The sequence below is a fragment of the Platichthys flesus genome, chromosome 3 (assembly GCF_949316205.1).
Source record: "Platichthys flesus chromosome 3, fPlaFle2.1, whole genome shotgun sequence".
NCBI lineage: Eukaryota > Metazoa > Chordata > Actinopteri > Pleuronectiformes > Pleuronectidae > Platichthys > Platichthys flesus.
Genome location: NC_084947.1, coordinates 14,931,220 through 14,952,651, shown reverse-complemented (window position 1 = coordinate 14,952,651; position 21,432 = coordinate 14,931,220). Strand labels below are relative to the sequence as shown.

The 21,432-nt window shown below is 44.6% G+C and overlaps 1 protein-coding gene across 8 annotated transcripts in view; it reads left to right on the top strand.

Annotated features, from left to right (window-relative positions):
• mef2cb (myocyte enhancer factor 2cb) overlaps positions 1-21,432 on the top strand; it is a 71,865-nt gene that overhangs the window by 21,157 nt on the left and 29,276 nt on the right. For 7 of the 8 annotated variants that reach the window (XM_062382152.1, XM_062382151.1, XM_062382150.1 and 4 more), the window contains 2 exons: positions 9,684-9,934; positions 19,391-19,594. In XM_062382152.1, the coding sequence (XP_062238136.1) occupies positions 9,881-9,934; positions 19,391-19,594 (258 nt within the window). In that variant the 5' untranslated portion in view covers positions 9,684-9,880. Of the gene's footprint in view, positions 1-299; positions 407-9,683; positions 9,935-19,390; positions 19,595-21,432 lie in introns of those variants that run through there. The other variant, XM_062382149.1, reaches the window with a different exon arrangement.

Here is a 21,432-nt window from a genome sequence, read left to right as displayed (position 1 = left end):
ATGGGGTTAAGTAACAGTAAGCTTTATCAGATTACTTGGTCTGAGGTCTCTTTCAAACCTCTCTTTGCCATCTTGATTTTGTGCAGCTGTGCAGACTCTTTAATCATACCCTATCTTTTTTCACTCGCCCTCCCCTCCTCTCCTCCCTCTTTCTCGTCCTCCCTCCTCCCTTAACATATGTTAATTGGCTGCTTTCTGTGACAAATTACGAGCGCTCGCTTTGATGAGGTCGGGTTGTGATGGTGCTGGGAGTGGAGTACAGTGGAACTGCCAGACCCTCACCGGTTCCCCCATAACCACTCCAAAAGGGAAAGCGGCACCCAGCCGATGACTAATGAGAGGCTTGGACTGAGTCTGGCCCAGATCTGGCCTTGGTGGGGCCACTCCCCTAAACAGAGGCTGATCTGTAGGTACCGTATGCCGCCACACGCCTTCCACACTCCGTGCAACCTTTCGCCTCATACATCTCACCACCAGCCATCCTCTGGGAAATCGAAGGCACTGGGAAAGTAGAAGAGTTCAGGCTATGTGCTGGAAAAGATTTATATTTATTATTTTATATATATTTATAACTTTATTATGTATATTTGTCATGACGGGATTGCCTTTGCCATTTATTTGCCTGATCGATTTTTTAAGTAGTCAAAATTTGATATTAAATTATATATGCAGAGCAACGTAATTTGTGTGTGTATGTGTGGGATTGTGTGTGTGTGAGTGTTTGTTTGTGTGTCTGTCTGTATGTGTGTCTGTGGTGAGGAAACAGTGCCTGGAAATGTTATATTGCCTTTGCTTAAACAAACATTAACAGTGGAACAATCTCTGTTTAATGATGCGCAGCGTCAACAGGGAAATGATGCTCACCAATAATCACCACAATCAGCTTGTGGTAACCTAAAAAAAAGACAACTGAACATGACATCATTCTAGCTGAGTTTTTTGTTCCTAAACGTTGAGTCGGGCGTTGAGGTGTCAAAGTCTCTATCTACCTTCAATCTATCATACTGCTTCTGTAGCTCAGCCTCTCTCTGTCTCTCTCTCTCTGTCTCAACCCACGTCTCTCTTCTTCTTCTCTGTCACACAATCCCTCTCTCCCCTCAGTCTACGATCTAGGTTACTCGGTTTCCTAGCCGAGCACAGGGACCATTCTGAGGAGAAAAAAAAAAATGAGAGAAAAGAAAAAACAGAAGGTCGAATCTATGAAGGACATCCTTGTTGAAGTGTGCAACCTTCTACTTCTGTGCAAATTACCCACACACTGTGCATGGACTCAAAGCGGAGCTGTGGCTCTCACTTCAGCAGCTCAGAAAGGATCGTGACATGTAATGCTTGTTGGAGTGTCAAAACAACATGGAGAGGCGGCGTTGTGCTAACTGTTTACAGTTCGTACTATTTGCCTGCTTTTGATGGGTTAATCCAATCCTTTTACTACATATACGCAGTCGAACCTGATTCCATGTGAGAGTCGTACATCAAAGTTATAACTGTTTATCTCTTTATGTTTTGTATATATGTTGGGGATTCTCATTACAGTGAATTGTCTTGAGAAGTGAGAAGTGGAGATGTGCAAATCAACAATAATCAGAAGTCTAAACTTAGAAAACAATAACTTCATGTCATAGTATCATTGTGGAAACTTGCTGATGAAGCGAGAAAAGAAAAAGTAGTAAATTCCACCACTTCCCCGTTGAGTTTCCACTCCTCACATGCTGACTTGGTTAAGACAAAACCCACCCAAAAAAGGGAAATCATTTTATTTACCTCTTCCCGACAGCAAATGCAAAACAGATGCGAGGCAAGCATGCATTTCCATACGCCATGCCTACAAAAGTGACTGACACGCACGGATACACCTGCACCCACAACACCACATTCCTGTTTAAGGATGACAAAATGAGGGTGGTGAAGAAAAAGCAAGTGCACACCGGAACCTCGCGGTTTGCGCGAGGGTTAGCGACGTAAGCATCAGCCTGCAGGCCTTAATTGAGGCCAGGAGGGAGCATTTAATAATTGCTGTCAGAAGATCAAATTTAATTCTCCTCTCCTCACAGCCACCACTGCTGTAGGGTAGAGTGAAACAAATTGTCATCAGAGATTTCTAAATGAACAAAGCTTTTAATTAGGGTGATTAGAATGCTGTGGCAAAGAGAAAGAGTAAAGGGGTAGGGGGCTGGGGGTGGGTGTGATGAAATCATCAGCCGATCGTCTTAACCGTGATGTCTGGTGTTGATACAGGGGCGGTGAGGGAGGGAGGGTGCCGGGGCATGCATGGGACTACTGGGGAAATTTGCTCTCTGCTTGAACACAAGCATAGCGTGGCCCATGCTGCAAATTAGCCCTTAGCCCCGGTTTCAAACCTCTGACACGAACACACACACGCGCGCACGCACATCGCACACACTCTCTGCCCTTTTCCCCCCACTGGAGAACATTGCTAACATCCTGAGACATTGTCATACTCGGCGGGGAACATAATTGGGTGAATATGTCAGTGCTTTGTGTTCTTAGTGACATGACTCCCGGCTGTTCCTGTGGGGGCGGGGGATGCTCATTGAAGGGTTCATATAGTGCTATTCCACAACATGGGTTCATTGTTCATTACTTGTGCCGCTTGCTTCACGATCAAGAAAAAAAATAACATTAGCTGAGGGAAACTTACCTGCGCACCGTAGATGAAGAGTTTTGCGAACGTGCCATCGGTCCCTGTCAGCGGTCAGTTGCATACTTGGGTGCACGGGGCAACGTGTGCTTTGGGACAGTGGTTTACAGTGGCTGGAAAACTTGACCCGCGGCAGGGCATTTTAAATGACTTTACGACTGGAAAGAGAGAGGGAGGAAGAAGTCAAAGAAAATGTGACTCTTTTAATAAAGGGAAACTTAAGTTAAGTGCCTGAAACATGAGATGTGTTTGACAATCTGCACCCCCTCCACAATCTAACCCTTTTCAGTACCTCTCGTTTTGTCCCCTTTGGCCAAACGTCCACCTTGTAATGTGTCACCTCTATTAAGTCCATTCTTTTGTCTCTCTCTCTATCATCTTTTCTATCTCTACTTCATCCTTGAATGCTCATCGCCCCTCCCTATGCTCGTGCCATGGAAAGACTGAATGCAGTAAATGGTGATTCATTCCAGCCTTTTCCGGGGCCTCACCAAATTGTGGCTCGCCTTTGCTTCTGCTTTTGTCTTTTCTTCTCCTTTTTTTTTCTGATACCACTTTTTCCGCCAGTTTGGCACACGGGCATGTGTGTGGCAAGCTTGTCATTGTGGTCCGCTAATTTTATTTGTTTATCGCTCATGGCTCTATAAGCCATCGCCGCAACAGAAAAAACAAAGCGGCGGATAATCGGCAGGGAACCACGAAGGCTACTCCTCCTCGCGATCCCCGTCTGTCTGGCTTCACCTCGCTTTCACGTGTGCCCTCTTGCTCATCTGCCTTTGGCCCAGCAGCTGCAGCTTTACAGCCCTTGGCCTCCTTTCAAACAGAGGGGTTGACGCATTGTGTCAAGTCAGTTTGTCCTTGGGGAAGTCAGCGATGGGTTATGGAAAGATAGCTCTCACCTGCCTCCATACCGGCTCTGACGGATGGCTACCTATCTCCATTGTGGCTCTGGTGGCCCAAGGCCCATGTTCACTGGTGCTGAGTGAGAGAAGCAGCTGCCCAAACGAAGGGCAGGGCTTCACACTCTCATACCCTCATTATTATTAACGGATACTGATAAAGCAATAGAACAGAATATAAAAAGAAAACGTAGTTTCAACCCAATTTCCAGTGTTTTCCCAATAAATCTGTTGCAATTTTTAAAACATAGAAAGCAAAAGAATACATATAATATATCTAATTTCATATTCAGAATCATTTTTGTTTCAGTTCATTTGGACTTCATCTGGCACTGGGGATTTTGGTTATTTGGTTCTAAATCCCAATGTGTGCTCTGGTCATATGTGAGTGATTTGGTAAAGGAAGCACCTTCAGCACCTTTGATTGTCTTTGCCTGCTGATGTCACGTCCTTCCGTTGTGTGTGTGTGTGTGTGTTCAAGTGTGTGTCCTTCCTGTCTCTCTGTCCTCCTAGACCCCGGGGCAGAGCTGTTGGATTGAAGGATAAGAGGGGGAAACAGCGCGGGCAGGCCGTCATTAGTTTTAAAATCAATTAGGTTTAAAGTTGAAGTATGAAGCTTTAAGTTGAGGAATTGGTTGAGCAGGGCTCGTGATGAATTGAGAACTCATGCTGCGGAACTAGAGCTGCTACTTATAACAATATACTTTTCTCCATAATGTCAATCACACTTGTGAAACTTGTGCCAGCCACGGGCTACCGGCTCACTCTCCTCCTCATCAATAGACAGGTGACTCACTTCTAAGCTACGTGAAGATTGAAAATAGAATACATGTGAAACCGTCTCTGTCTCGCTAATGATCCAACTAAACCATGAGCTAATAGAGAGAGACAGGTGAAGACATATCCTGCAGCACACACACCACACTTGAGGACACACGCGCATCTCACATTCAAGTTTAGCTAGACTGCTCACTGGGAAAGAAAAAAATAAATAAAGAAGAAGGAATGAACACATTATAGGATGATCCACCACTATCACTCTAATCCCCAGATGTACATTTTGCTAATCTCTTTAGCTGCTAACATGTTAAATTAGCCCTAATATCTGCTGAGATTCAGAAGCATAGAGGCCCACCTACGCGTGGGCTACCGCCCAGGTTTAGGTCAATCTTCTCCCCCAGCAGTCCAAAAAAAAAAAAAAAAGATAGAGACATTAGAGTGGAGGGGGTGGTGGGGGTTGAGGGAAGTAGCAGTGATAGCCATTCGTCACCCTGCCTATCTCGCTCTGACAGATGGGGAGTGCGGCGTGCCACATAGAGGAGTCACTGCCTGTAATGACATTAGAGGCACAATGAGACCTGATACACATTTTTCTGTTTCCATCCCGCCTGGCCATCGACTCGCTCCTTCTGTATGATCCCTCCCCACCTCTCATATATATCTCCATTCATCCTCACAAGAGATAAAGTGTTGTGCGCCACTATTTTCGAATCAACAAAAAAAAAACACAAACACACACACACGGATGCGCCCGCAAGGACACACACGTATGTGCGCGTGGCTTGAGACGCAAAGAAGAAACCTCCAAAAAATCGACACATTTGAAAAGAAATATGTTCTCGAGGAAAAGAAATCGACATGACAGGATTGCTGAAATGAAAATGGAGCACTGTCAGTGTTTCCTGACATTCAGATAGTATTTAGAAAACTATATTAAAGCTTCTTTTTCTCCATCTACCTCTTCAAGGAAGTGGGAGTTTATTTAAAAAGAGAGAGCGTTTATTTAATGTACCATACACCTACTAAAAGGTTTACTTACTGCAGTGTAATATGTTATTTCAAATCCTCACAACCACATTTCCTAGGAGGATAGGGGATACTGGTATTATATATATATATATATTTTTTTTTTACTTCCAGGACACATGCTAGTACCAAATGTGTTGCAGATGTACCATGAGCCGAGGCTGTGCTGACGAGGTGGGGTTTCTTGGAAAAACATCGCCAATCCTGTCATGATAAATCACCTTCCCCAATTTGCTACAACATGTAGAATTAGGATTTGAGAATGTCAGCATCAGCTGAATTCTGCCCACGTCGCATTTACAGGAGTGCCAGTTTCGTTTTTTAACGTCTTTCCCCTTTGCAGTTCTCTGAAGGGCGAAGTCGAACTGGGCTCAACTTTTGTTCTCGGAAGGCGATTTCGCGCAGCCCTACGTTTCTTCTCATTTGCCGTCACGTCCCTTCTCCGCAGCTCACAAGCAATAACTACCGCAGCCGTCTTTCAATGTGACAAATTGCAGGCCCGAGCATGAGTCAAGGTAAAGTTCCTCTTTTTGCCCCCCCCTCCCACGCCCTCATGATTCGAAGGAGTCATCTCAAGCGTCTGTCCTCAATAACAAAGCCACATTAACAAGCACCCTACAGACTGTCTGTTAGAATGTGAAAAAGTGCCTTGTGCTGTATATTCGTTTTTAGTGACTAAACACTTGGGAGAGAGGCGACCTAGAATCAAGCCTTGTGGTGCACTGAGTGTATATGTTCTCGTCGTCCTCTCAGCTCCACTTCTGAGACATAGAGAGAGAGAGAGAGAGAGAGAATGCTCATTAGATCTATGTGGTGAATCGCTGCTCCCTCTCCATCCTCCCCCAACCTTCGTCTCTCCCCCCCCCCCCCTCTCTCTCTCTCTCTCTCTCTCCGTCCGTCTGCTTAACAGATGGGAGGGTCGTGAGTACAGCTCTTCCCCTCCCCCTGGAGAGGCCTGGTGCCTGTTCAAAAAGATTTCTCTCCGTGCTTCACTCCGTTTCCCCCTCTCTCCTCCTTAATTTCTCAGTTTTCCTCCCATCCACTCCCCATCTCCTTCTTTCCCTGTCACCCTTCCAAATCAAAGCAGCAGAGAGTTTGGACCCAGGGTATGAAACAAGCAGAGGAGCGACCGTGGTGCTTCGGCCCACTCGGTGCCAGCCTGCTCTCTGACCTTAGATGTCGCCTGCCCCCCAGACTCCGTCCAGTTTCCAGCACTAGTGTGAGTGCAGACATTGCCATTAGTCAGACTCCTCAGAGAAGACAAATAAACTCTGAAGTGGATTCTTCATCTTTCGCAGCTCATTCCCTCTTCCCCTACGCCTTACTTAGGGATTAGTAAATTGGCTTAATGTCTAAAAGCTTGTTAGTTCGTTCTCCTGTCTTGCGCCGTGTGCCTTCATTTTTCCCTCTCGTGGCTTCCTCACCTCTTTGCCCTCTCAAGGTCAGGTGTGTCTGCGACAAATTCCTGCTCGGGATCTCTGGCCTCCGACACTTGACCGTGTTTACTGAGCCGGGCTTCCTTTCACTCTGTTTCACTGTCACGTCGTTATGAGGCTAAATTGGATTTGAGTGATTCGGTGGTAATCTGTTAACTGATGCTCCCTTCGCCACATGGCAAGGCGAGGGAAGGGAGCCTGATGAGGAGGTGGGCAGTGCTTAACCAGGAGCTGCCTGGCACTCATATGGGACGGGGGCGGGTGTGAATAAGAGCGGGGGATGGTGGCGGGAGAAGGGGTGGTTGGGACGACGGAAGGGGAACTTTTGTCGTCGTGTAGGAGGAGGCAAGAGTGAGAGGAAATGTGGCGGGTGGAAGGGGTGGGGGCGCAGGGGTGGGGAGGCAGGAGGCTAAGCGGCGAGCGGCGGCAGAGCCTCACCTCGGGGAGCATTGGCTGGCGCTGGGAGCCAAGTGCGGGGATTAAATGTTCAGGACACGGGCTTAGTCTTAGCATTAATGTTACGTAAGGCCTTAGGTGTTGCCCCGGCGGGTGTTGACATGGAGAGGTTCAGTTCTGCTCTGTGAGCTGTGGGTGGAACGAGGAGGAGGTGGAGGCCAGGAGGCAGGGATCACGGCGGTAACGCCTCCTTGTTTGGAGCGATGCCTGGGCTGGGTAGTGTTGTTGTGCACAAAGACTGGGAGGGGATGATGCTGTCAGCCTGTGATTGAGGTACGCCAGCTTGATTGATATCCTTGTCTGGCTGTCTTGTGCCATGTGCCTTAGTGTTGGTTTGTAATCCGAGTTTGTCTGACAACATCCGTCTTTGTTTTTTTTTCTCCAGGGGGCAGCGTTTTGTTTTCCTGTCTATCGGTTGGGTGTGTTTGCTCACAGTGATGCTAAAATGTTTGGGGTAGCCTCTTAAGAGCTGCCACAGAGTTATTTTAGATCTTGTTATTATTGTGATGGCGTAGATCGGCTGTTTGTCCAAACTGTCAAGTGATGTGTTTGTGTTTGTATCTCATTCCTTTCAGAAGTGGGCGTGTCCCAAACATCAACTCAGGAAGCTTTTTGTTGCTCATTTCATTATTGTTTAAATCATATTGTCTTGTTTTGTTTAACTCTGCACATGGAAAATCTTGGGCAGAGATTTGTAGAATATATTAAAGTTTTGTTATTTCATATTAAATCTGAAATAAATTAATGAGTCCAAGTGCATTTTTGCACTTGGACTCTGAGGGGACACTTGATCATTCTAGTTACTGCTACAGGCCTTTTGTCTGTCACTATTACTAGTACGCCTGGATCTTCCTATTACGCTATTTCATTATCAATGTCCTACACTCCAGCACAAAGAGGTCAAGTGCATAGCAATGTGCTGCACTCACCTCAGGGGTTTAGAGCTTTCTTGTGCTTTCTCATGCATGTTACTCAATAAATACATGGATTCAGGTTAGGGAGGAAAAAAATAAAAGAAGGGTAAAGGAGGTGCATTACAGTGTGTGTGTGTGTGTGTGTGTGTGTGTGTGTGCGTGTTTGTGTGGGAGCGTGCAAAGGAGAGAATCTGAGAGAGCAAGGAAGAGAGCAAGGGTTTATGAGAGAAGAGAGGGAGTGATAGAGAGAGAGACTGAGACTGACATGTCTTTTGGTGAAGCGGTGTCGTCTTCCACATCAGCGTCTGATGCTTGTGCTGCCAGGTGCCGGAAATCTGGTTCAGAAAGGAGAGAAGAGAGAAGAAGGGGAAAGTAGAGAGAGAGGGAAAAAAAGGCAGGGTAGATGGAAGATTTTTTTTTTATGTGACGGCGCTGACAGCTCCCCTGCATTGCACTGAGCTTAAATAATGGGATGCTCATTTGCATAACGAGGGACGTTATCACCTCTACTGTCAAAAGAAAACACAACAACAGTTCTTCTGCTCCTCCCTGAGATAGATTGGGTTGGCCTACTTTAGCACTCTGGAGAGATGCACTGGAGCTCGGGCTTAGCCAAGCTCGCACAAGAACACACACTCGCACACGTGCACACACACACACACGGACACACAGTCACTCAGTCACGCAAACTTTTTGGAGCGCGGCTTTCTTCTTCGCACATGCAGTCCAGCTCGGCAGCAGCCACGCTGGCCTGCGCTCATGAAACACAGGTACACACTTAAACACACAAACACAAGTGCATTCGCTCCTCAGACGCACTCACTGACGTGCACGACCTCCAGCTGGATTAACTTCATGTTGGAATTTTGTTGGATTTCTGTCTCTAAGAAACGCCTCCTTTTTTTTTTTTTACTATCAACTCTCCAACGATGACTCTTGGCACTTCCCCCCCCCCCATTCTCCTCCTTTTTATTTTGGCTTTTGTTTTGTCAGAACATGGTAACACTGCGCTCAGTTTTACATCTGTATCCTATCTCGCCCCTCACGCCTGCAATTTTGGCGACGAGCTGCAGATAGAGCAGAAAAAGATGTTTCTGGCAGTTCCACTGTCAATACAGTGCAGTTTCGTGGGAAGAAACAAAATGTATCTCTCAGTCTGGAGGTAATGTAACAGTGTTGGTGATTAGAGCGTTTAAGTTAGCGGCACTTGCAAAACACTGTCAAAGTCTCTGTGAACGAGGCAAGATCCTGACAGCGCTGTCTCCTCTCATAGTCGGTGCCTGGGAAGAAAAAAAATGCAAAAACTGATTTGCATGATATCGACAGTGAAAAACACAGCGGTTCTCACAACATTGTTGACAGATTCTTTGTCTTTCTTCAATCTCCCTTGTGGCTGCCATGATGCCACTTTTATTATTTTTCCTCTCAGTATTTTGCCATATTTCATTTCATTTAATGCTCACCCTCTCCTCTCCTCCCCCCCCCCCCACCCCCTCTTTTTCCTTTCTTGCAGGTACAGATGCTGGAATCTTTGAGTTGATTGGAACAAATAGAAAGCAGGGAAGAAAAAAAACGACGAGATAAAGGAAGAGCAGAAGAGTGAAGAAAGGGAAGGAGAAGAAGAAGACGAGAGAGAAAGAGGAAGAAAGAGAAGAGAGAAGAAAGCATAAAGTTTTTTGAGAAAGAGGAGAGAGAAAAGAGACGGGGACGATGGGGAGGAAAAAGATTCAGATCACGCGGATAATGGATGAACGCAACAGACAGGTGAGTCCCTGGGGGATGGGAGGATGGATGAGTGTGGAGGTGGAGAAGGGAGGAAGGAGAAACACCCTGCACCCCACACAGCCCTCAACAATAAGGGTCTTCTGGGAGTCTGGGCAATATGTGAACTGGGGGACAGAGGCATGTGTGGGGATAACACAGTTATTGCTTTGGGTGGAGAAGATCTATTGGGTTATAATAGCAGGGTTGTTTCTCCTCCATCGAAAAACACCAGTGTAAGGACACCAGGATGTGTAGATTTGCATGAGAACATTTGTAAGTCTCCAAATTAATTTGGCATATCAGAGCCCCTCTCTCTGAGGGCAGCTGCCAACTGAGGCACCCAACCTCTCACACCATGCCACCCAGTGTAGCTCACTGACAGTGGAATATTACCGGGTGGTAGCAGAGGAGAAGAAGGGTGAGAAAACTTGTAAACAAACAGCCCAACAGAGATGGATTATCCGAAGTGACGCACGTCGGACAGGGTGGAGATTAAGGGTTGCCTGCAAAACAAACAATGAGACAGTATATCTGTGCAGTAGATTTCCTCTATGTTGCACTTAAGAAACATCTTAAATCAGTAATGTAATAATTCAAACCAAACCCCCCCCTGCTTAAACAGCTACTTATCAATAATGGGACTCTTGCAGGACACTTTTTTAAACAACAGCTGGCATTACTTGAGAGGGAGACGTAATAAATAGCGGACGGCGTGATTCAAGCAGACACCAGCGTCTGTGGCAGGAAATAGATAGAGACAGAGTTCTCCACACTGCCCTCGAGGCCCACAATCGATCACTTCCTGTGGCACAACTGACCACTGACACTTTGTCAGCTTCCTGGCAGCCCAATTGGATCCATACGCTGTTAATGTGGCCCCTTGGATCACAGGTCAAACACACGCACCTTCTTCGGACACAGGGCCCGCTTCATAGCCTCTGCCTCGTCTTTATCCACAATACAGGTCAGCAGCAATTTCTCACCGTGCACTCTGTCCAAAGCATTCATTTGTGGCGCAAGAAAAGTGACATAAAGAGGCTTGAGGAATCGATTGAGTCATGCGGGAAGAGTAATTGACCGTCGTCATGACAGAGCTCAATGAATGTGATGATAACAAGAGAATCCTGAGAAGAGGGTGAGAGATATCAAAATAAAGAAGCAACTTTCAGTAATGATTTTTACTGATACATGGTGTGTTCACCTTGGATACAGGACAGAAATGTAATCCAGGCCTGATATTTTACAGTTTAACCATAAACCTTATTATAAGTAATTATGAAAATAAGAAAACACAACGAATGCACATCTTCTCTATGTAGTTTATTCTGTGAAATAAGCGGTCTCATTTCTGCAAACATAAACCAGTTCCAGGGGTACTGATATAGATCCTTGGCTTATTTCTGACAGCTACATCACCATCTATGGTGAACAAATTAAAGGTTGATAAACTTTGAACTTAATTATATACAAAGTTTCCATTGCTCTCAAAGGTAATACTTTGAAGTAAATCTGCAAAATTCTGACTCACTGATAAGAATCGGACAATAATATCAACAAACCAACTAATCTTGCGGTCTCTAACATAAAGAGATAGACAAATCGGAGGGGTTGTTTGACGATATGTGCCTTTGTGCTCATAATCCAAATCATGTATTTGTTATTGAAGGTGAGCCATGCAGTCAGACAGGGAACAAGGAGGAGGTCACAGAGTTTTAGACGAGGACTAAAGCTATCGGGTTGCAGCAGCACCCCCCCATCCTCCTTACTGTTATCTCAGCCCTCCTCTCTCATCCCACCGTCGACCGGGCCCGCCAGTTGCACCGAGCACTCCGGCTCCTGAGGATAAGGAGGGAAAGAGGGAGACAGGAAGGACACCTGAAGGGAATCGATGCCTGAGATATCCGGGCTTTACTTACAGGCAGAGGAGGAGAAGAGAGAGAGCGAGAGGAGAAGGTTCAGGGAAAGGAAAATCAATATATCACTGGATTTTGTTGTTTTGATCTCTTAAATGATAGATTACTTATTTTGTTGTTGGCTCCATGTAATAATTATTCCTTCGGATATGATGTCAACAAGTCATGCGGAGATCACCATGTGCTCTTCTTGGAGCATTTGGAATTAAGTGTCATTCAACCTTCAGCCTCAATGACATCATGTTTACAGAGGTGGGCATCACAAGACAGAGACACAAACAGAAGCAGCAAACCTTAAATTTCTTCTTCTTAAAAAAAGAAAAAAAAAGAAAAGAAAACGGAAGCTTTGACTTTTTGCATATTTTCACTTCCTTTTTGAGGAAATGTCCATGAGCACAAGCCAAATAAACACGGCAGGAGTTTGCATAGTGTTTCTTTCAACCTCGAATTCTTCACATACTTTTACCTCTAAAAAGTTTTGCCATCTTCTGAAAACTCCTCTAGGGACTTTTTTATTAAATCAACAGATTAACATTAACATAGGGATATAGTTCAATATAATAGACGCTGTATATAAAATAGAAAAATAACGATATAACCGCATTGTAACATTAACCCTGAGTCCACACACACACACGTTGAAGCGTGGCACCGTTCTGCGTGGCTGTCAACGCCGCCTTGCCACCTACGGGGCAGCTCTGCGTGGCCACCCTTGCCCTCCCTGCAGCAGCATCACAGCGGGCAAGGGGCCTGGCTCTCTCTGGGCGGCCACTTTGGGCTGCCACCCCGCAGGCCCTGAAACACTTCCCCAGAGCAGGGGCAGAAGGACCAGGCCTCCCTGGTGTTGACTGGCTGCCCGGACCTCTGGACACTGGGCAGCAGTGTGCGAGCCCTGGCTCCGAGCCCCCCGACCACTCAGACCCTCTCCCAGCCTTTGGGCACATGAAAGGGCCCCCTGTGCCATAAACTCATGGGCTGCACACAGACAGCAGACTCTCTTGACCCAACACACACGCACACAGAGAACACACACATACAGGTAGGTGACACACACACCTACTGTACTGTACAACATGCACGCGCAGATTTGTGTTTGTATGCACACGGGCATAGATTCATAGTTTTGAGCAATCGCAGCTTATACTCACAGATAAACGCTTAGATGCATTTAGTGTCCTGTTAATGCAGCACATACACATGCCTGCTTGTAAACACATGTTAAACACATCCATCTCTCTGGGGTCGGTCGCGGGGATCGACTAATTTGCTGAAATTGGCTCTAATTGGTGTTACTTCTGCAGCCAGTTCATTCAGTGGACTTAATTTAGAATGACTCGTCTGTTGCGAATCTGCGCGTATGTGTGGGACATGCAAGATTCAAGGGGGAGGGGACCCGGGGGGGGCAAAGGTCAAATGTTGATCAGGTCATCAGTGACAGGAAGTAAAACAACAGGATTTCCGAAATTCCACAAGAGACAACTCAAACACATTCTTGGCTGGGAGCTAAGAAAATTGAGATACATTTTTTTATGTTATCCTGCGTATATACGCCTCATTTCATTTTAACGGATTTAGCTGAAATAAAGGGGTGTTTTTGTTTCTACGACAAAGCATTTTTCTCTCCAATCAACAGCACTGGGGTGAGAAAATGTGTGAGTGAAATTAACAGCAGGAAAATAATGAGGCCCACAGGGTAGCTCCTCACTCCCGCACCCCTCCTCTAATTCCCTGTTTCCCACCTTCTACCATCTCCTCTTATACCAAAGCGAGTGTGAGACCTCAACTGAAAAAGGGCTCACTGAGCTCTCACCTTTCTTTTGCTGAATTTTTCTTTCTATTCTCTTTTGCCTCTTTGGCTTATTTCCTGTTGTGTCTCACATTCACATCTTCCTCGTGTGGCTCATTTTTCTCTCTCACCTCACTTCGCTCATTATGTAGGCCCTTTAAATAAAATAAAAAATAGCTTTTAAATGGTAAAATTATGTGAGTTTCTCTATAGCAAAAATATCTCCAAAAAATCAAGAATCTACTTTTTTTTTTTGCTGTTCATAAAGTTAAGCGACAGGTATTTAGTTATTAGCTTTTGTTAAATTACCATGGTGGACTCTCCTCAAAATCTACAGGTAATATATATCTTTCTATCTATTCTCCACTTGTATTACTGCTGTAATAAATTATGTTTGTTTGTCATAAGAAGATTTTACTTAGGGAATAATGGTTCTTCTTGCAACTGAAATCACTGAAACAATTAAATATATGGCGACATACAATCTACATAAAACTCTTAAAACAAGTCAGTTCTTTTTAAGAATTTCGTATTTTTCTTCTCTTTTCTACAAAAAAACGCTCTCAATTAAATAGGAGGGGACATTCACAAATAATTTTAGGCCAGTCAGCTTCTTAGAGTTCCTTGCTCTATTCTTTTCTTTTCACATATATTTATATTTAGGACAGTGCCACGACAAAATGTTTATGCACCTCCCATTCATGATAGCAAAGTTATTTTTGTCGTTCCTGCCACTAACTTGGGCCTTGCAGTATAACATCCACTTTCTTTTTCTTTCAGTTGGCAGATCCTTTTCCAGTTGCGGTTTTTCAGCATAACCAGGAACATATACAGAAGAAGCGTAGCCAGCCATTTCAGTACCGTACTGAAATGTAATTACTACCTCTGCTACGGAGAACAATCTAAACTAGCATGTATTTTAAGACGCGCATTTAGAGTCAAACTAAAATTGGCATGATTAACACGCGGCTCCATCAGTTACACATATTCAATTTTTGCCACTCAAAGTGGACCCTTCTGATTTAGACACTGAATGAAGGACTGTCCTCTCCCTACTGTATAATGACGACGTGCAGAAGAAGAATGATAAGTGGGGTTTTGAGGAGAGAGAGGAGCATATATTAGAGGTAGGACAAAGCCTCTTTTGTCGTAATACCCCTCTTAACAGCTTCCTTGGCTGTGAGGCAGAGTTCAGGCCCAGGTCTCGGGCTCCTCTTATTCCTTTTGCGTAAGCCTGTGTCTTCCTGCCTGGCCCCTGACAATGGGATAAGTGTTTGTCTCAAGACAAATCGTGCCGCTCCATAGCTGACTGACATCTCCGTATGCGTGTGTGTGTGCGCACACTTGTGTGCGTCCGTCCATGTTTGGTTTGCTAACCAGCAGTTTTGTTGGTGCCTGTCTCTCCACTCCTCCTCTTCCTCCACCTCCTCCTCCCCCAGGGAAGCCGGCAGGAGGTGGGAAGGAGAAGCGAAGCCATTGTGAAGGGGAAGCCACTGGCCTCTTCCTGTTATGAGAGGAAATGCATACAAATGTGCTTCCTGTGCGTCCGCCCCCCCACCCCTCCTGTCATTCTCTCTCCCCTCTCACCCATGTGGCAGTGAAGCAGCCGCTATCAGTCCTTTCTTCTCATCCCTCTGTTCATCACAGGGGAGTTTTTCTCCTCTTTTGGTTGCCTGGAGGAGACGTGAATGGTCAATTGTGTAGAGTGTATCATTTCATTTTTATAAATTATTTGTTTTTCTATTGATAATTTTGACCAGTGGTAGCATATATAAAATCATACAAGCATAACAATAAGTGTATGATTGAAGAGAGAGAGATAGAAAGGAAAGACAGAAAGATAGAAAGTAAGAAAGAGAGAAAGAATAAGAATGAGTTCATGGCTCTGAAAAGGGGATGTTGTGGCGACATGGTTTGGGAGTTTACAAGGGGGGGTGGGTGGGTGTGTGGGTGTCTGTGTGTGTGGTTGTGTGTGTCTGTGTGTGTGAGAATCTCTTAGGATGGGGCTGTGGAGGTGGATGGGGTGAACAAATAAAGCCTGTGTGTCACAGTGCATGTTCACTATGATGTAGTGCTCATTATGTGCTAAAGTAATTGAGAGTTGTACTAGATCACAGCCTGTGTAAACTCAGTAGATGAACAGGAATGTTAGTCTCCTTCATAAAGTACTTTGTGAAGAAAGTATCAACAAGTTTTTCTAACTGACATATTGTGGACATGAAAACTTACAAAACTTTTGTTACAAATGTAGTTTGATTTACTGATCATCCTTAATTGTAATATGTGGTGTTGATGTCAGGTTGTAAATTGCCGACTTTGTAAAAATGTTAAAACTTTCAAATCTGGCCCTTTGTTGCATGTTCACTCTCAATTCTACAAATTAAAATTAGAAGTAGAATATAAATAATTCAGATTTTAGCATAGTTTCTTTTAGTTCCCTACCTTTATTTCTATTAAGAAATTATCAGCCATTTGATATGCTACTTATAAAACAAATTATCATATTAAGAACCAGGAGCTTTTCAGTAATGGAACAAAATCATTTGCATGTGTCTGATGTGAAAAGCAGTCCGAGCCCGACACTGTCACATCTCTGTAAATGTTGGCAGATCATTCAAAGCATCTGTTTTGTTACCCACTCGAGGGGCCGAGGAGTAGCACCTGAAAAGTAGTTTACATGGCTCTGTGTGGGCTCGGGCAGCTGTTTTGAGCTCGCACAGGAAGGGCTGGTGGTGACATCACCGCTGCGGACGTTGATGGCCAGAAAGTGTCACATGACAAGTGAGACCATGAAGTCACGACAGAGTCACCTCCATTAGTGGAAATTGCTACTGTGAACCTGAATCGCTGGGATAAGGCGCAGATTAGCACATCCCACACGATGTTGCAGGAGTCCATTTTTGCCATAGATAGCATTTATGTGCGAACCAACTGTGTTTTATAATATGTGGTGTGTGTGTGTGTGTGTTCTAGCAAGCATGTACTGTATACCACGATGCATGCCAGTGTATGGATGCCTGTGCATAGCATTAGTAATGTATACGATTTTGAGGCAGCGGGTTGTACGTGTCAGATTGAGACGTGGGGGTGCAGTGTGATATTTATGAAGGTGTTATTGTTTGGTCAGTTAAGGCTTTTTCATAATCACACTCACTCTCTTCCTGTGGTGTTGTTAAAGTCAGTCTATGTGTGAATTATAGCCTAATATGTGGGAAACACGCACACGCACAGATCCGCATTTGAAGTGTGATGCCCGAGACAACTTCGACTGGATTCCACTCTGAACTTAAAAAAAAAAATGACATGTTTAAATGAGAGGCAGAGAGATTGGGTTCCAAGTTGTTTATTACCTTATACTGCCGTGTTTGTGTGTGTGTGTAATATTCCACAAATACGTGAGTGATCTGAGCCGGACCTCCCCTTTGAGAGTTGTGGACCTGTGGGACTCACACCCAGCCCACGTGTGTGCGGCGTGCGCAACCTTCCGGAGCATTAGTGGCCCCAGCAGAGTGTGTGACTGAGTGAGTGGGTGATAACGGAGCTGGGCCGGGAGCTAGCTGTGTCCTGTACCTGCCCCTGGTGCCCCTTGCATCCAAACACCAGGGGAAGACAACACTCTACACGTCCTGTTCCCCGACACTCTGCTGTGACCTTGTGTCCTACAGTGCTGTCGTCTTATGTACTCGCCCATGTATGACTTGTGCTCTGTAGCTCTGCTGCTGGCGGACGCCTTTAGGGTGCTTGCGCTTCAGTTTCGGACGTTACACCAGACTGGGTTTGATTGGAGAATTATTCTCATTGTCGCAAGACGCCTTTTCATCTCAGGGTGTTAAAAATGAGGCTTGTTTCTTTTTCACATTTTAGTTCCTCTGTGTAAATGTCAGCATGGTATTTAGTGCCCAGGGGAGCTTTGTCGTCTGTGAATCAGATGAGCGTTTGTTCCGAGCTACAGAACCTGACACTGTGCACACGCCGGCTTGTGAGAACGGCGTCCGTGTCTCTTGTCTCTGTTGTCTGAAAGATAGGCACGACGCTGTGACATCACTGGAAAACTTCTTTTTTTTGGGAGGGGGGGAGACAGATTGTGGAGCTGGTCCAGGATACAGCTAGGTTTTACCAAATCATATCATAGTGGAGAGAGAGGGAGTCAGGGGGAGACAAAAAAACGTCACAAACAGGGGAGAGTTTGATATTCAGTTTCCCTGGTACATCCTGGAAGATACGATTTCAGGTAATCCAAAACTTTCTATCAATATCCATTCAACCCTATCTCCGTTTTCAGGTCTCGAAGTTGTAAAGAGAGAATGTGAAGGGCAGTGCACGATAGATTTTCACCACAAATCTATTCACGCTTTATCCTCATCTACCACACGCACATGGATCTCCTCTTTAAAGGCATCTTTTTAAAAGGCCTTTATAAGCGTCTTTATGACTGAATTCAGAACGTATCTGAGAGTTGAAGGTTTTCTCTCTGTATTCTTCTGGCCCGGCTCAGTGTCAGAGGAGAATAGACAAACATGCAGTTAATCAACAAACTGAGATCATTAGCTACCAGCTGGGCACTGTGCTGGCAGTATTTCCGCTCAGTAAAAAAGCTTTGTCAATACAGATCTCCAGTGTACGCAATACACACAGTCACTGAAGAAAAGAAAAGAAAATGTTCAGATAGAAGAAGAGGCAATGGTGCTCAGAGAGAAGCTGGCAGAGGCACATTTGTTCCCATCCAGACTTACGAGCGCTCGCACACATGGCTCGGAGAAGAAACCAGGTGCAGCTCCCCGGTATTAACTCACTTTCGCTGCTCTAGTTTTTCGATCCAAACAATAGAGGAAGAATAGAAGCTGTTCTATTTTGACAATGTGGCCACTTGTGTGCCTGTCATATTAAAGGAACCGGTCTGAGGCCTCACACACAAGTACACACACACTTGCACATGCCCACCAACAGGGAGGGAGAGAGAAGAAAACAGGCCCCATTACAGATCAAGGACAATTTTTGTGGTTTATGTTCATCGCTGCTATTCAAGCACTCAAACAGCTTCAAGCAGGGACTCCATTCTTTATTTATATCAATGGCGTGTTATTCACCATGAGGCAGTTAATTGGGCAACAGAACAATGTGTGTTAATATCACTGTGAGAAAATGGTACGTCTCGCCTGTAGTTGTTTTTTTTTTTGATTAAAATAGTCTATGGGCATTACTTGGGTGCACAAAGCAGGTTTTATATACAAAGCACATTCGGGTCATTTGAAGGTGATGAATTTAACCTCACATATATGCTCTGTGATGAACCTCTGTACGCTTTGATGCAGAAGAAATAACCGATCTTCCGTACCGTTATCTGTCTGAGACAGAGTGCTTTCAGTTCCTTAAATACAAGCCTAGCTTCTTTTTTTCTTTTTTTTTTCCTGGTATAGAGGATAGACTTTTACAGTCAGGGTTCGTTGAACAATCAGCAGACTTTGCTTTTCCTTTAATGTTGTTTTCCTGAGAACTCATTATTTGTAAGAGGAAAAGTTATTACGTCAGATTTCTATTTATTCAGTCAGTACAGAATGAAAAGGTCTAGGGTTGGACATTTTCACTGGCGCTAGATGATTAAAACATTTCAGGTCAAATAGACTGATTTGACTGTAAGGGCAATTTTCTGTTTAATGTGGGTGTGAAAATAAGTCCCCATAAACCTGTCTCCTCCTTTTAATGAGAACATTTTTTCATGCATCGTTCTTGTTCTCTGTGCTCTTATCTTTTACCCAGGTGACATTTACAAAGCGAAAGTTTGGCCTGATGAAGAAGGCGTACGAGCTGAGCGTGCTGTGCGACTGTGAGATTGCCCTGATCATCTTCAACAGCACCAACAAGCTGTTCCAGTACGCCAGCACAGACATGGACAAGGTTCTGCTGAAATACACCGAGTACAACGAGCCCCACGAGAGCAGGACCAACTCTGATATTGTGGAGGTGAGTAACAAGAAAACACAGAAGGCACACGTGCGCACACAAGCACTCACACGAACGAGAGCGCACACATGCACACTCATGCAAACACACAGAAACGGAAAAGTAGACAGATGGTTACTGCATTTGTGACTCATTCAGCAACCCTTACTTCTCTCTTTCTGTCTTCACACCTAGCATAGTGTTAGAATTAATTGCTCCCATAGTTCGTCGGTCTTCCCCAAGGGTTCAGTCACAATATCAATCACTTTTAGAAAAGGTATAAGACTCACAGTATGTCAACAGCTTCAACAACATACGTTTGTTTAAATTGCCTTCTACTCGCTGCGTGTACTTTGCAATATAGAAGTAAAATCACTGATCCGGGGCCTTTCAGGGTTGCCCCTGTGGTGTGTGATCACCAGTGCCTGCCCTCTGTGTCCTGTCACCGCTGATGTGCCTCTTAGAGCAGGACGTTGATCGGACTTGCTTTAGACACACGTGTCACCAGTGTGGCTCCAGGAGACGTTAAGCAGCCTCGCAGGCCGGTCAGCAGCCAGGTAGATAAAGCAGGAAGTGACACAGAGCGACTCCAGGATCCTTAAGCTCTCACTGTGAACCTGTTATGCAACATTCACGCTGGACCTCTAACAAACCTGTTGGGCCCACACACACATAGGCAACCATGCATTCATGCAGAGTTTATCCCTCGCTCTTGCGCTCATGCATTTATACTCGCACCACGCTTGCAGATTAAACCGCACCTGTCCCACAGAAAAGTGCTGAATAAATGTCAAATATACATAAAATAATCTCCCTCTGCTCGTCACATGGAATCTTTATAGCGATAGGATGGTTATTTTGTATTTAATATGCCAGTCCAGATAAACTGTATCGAAAAATCTACATGAAGTGCACATTTTATAGTCGTAATCCAGCATCAAAATGTAATTCATGATTCAGAATACATATTCAATTCACCCACTGCCCCACTTTACACGATTCAATACATGTGATACACCGTAGGTTTTAATATTGATGCATATAATAAAATGTATATTTACTTTTAACTGATAGGTCACAGAAAACCTCATCCGTGTTCAAATGTTCTACGTTTTGTTTAAAATGTTAACTTGCTTGGTCGTCTTTACCTTTGTCCTTATCAGCTCAATGTTTAAAAAGGACTGAATGTTCCAAAGGAGAACTGAGGACATATACTGCACTGAATGTATTGGTGCAGGCTGGCCACTTAAATACAGGATCAAACAGCATGGGACATGTTTTTTATCTTCTCATATGGGTGTTTGTGGGCTTGTTGCACGCCCACGGGTGGACATGTCCTCCGGGAATACTCCTATTCCAGATGGCACTCTGCCCCTGACAACAAACCATTTGAATTTACACACTGATAACAAATGTGTTTCACTTTGGGAGAAATCTGGCCCTGCATTTCCCCCTTTCTTTATTCTATATAATTAAAAATTCAAGCAGGTTTAAACGTAAAATGCTGCATAAGTAAAACTATTGAGGGATCTCAAATCATACCAAAATCTTTTTTCACACACAATCACAATCCACAGTCAGAATTTTTTGTCATTTGTCTATTTCCAATACTGAAAAGAATATCAAACATTTCTTTGGACGTATCTATTTGCACTGTTTAAACACACTATTGAATGAAAGAGATGCTGAAAAAGCATAATCATGTGCACTAGTATCTTAAGCCTGACAGCTTTATATTGTACCCTAATCCATTTTGTTTTAGGGACCTTGTCAACTATTGATTATGGGGATATACTGAGTTTAGTGAAAACATTTGTGAAACCTTATCTCTGTTCTGAGCAATATTTGACTGTCAAACT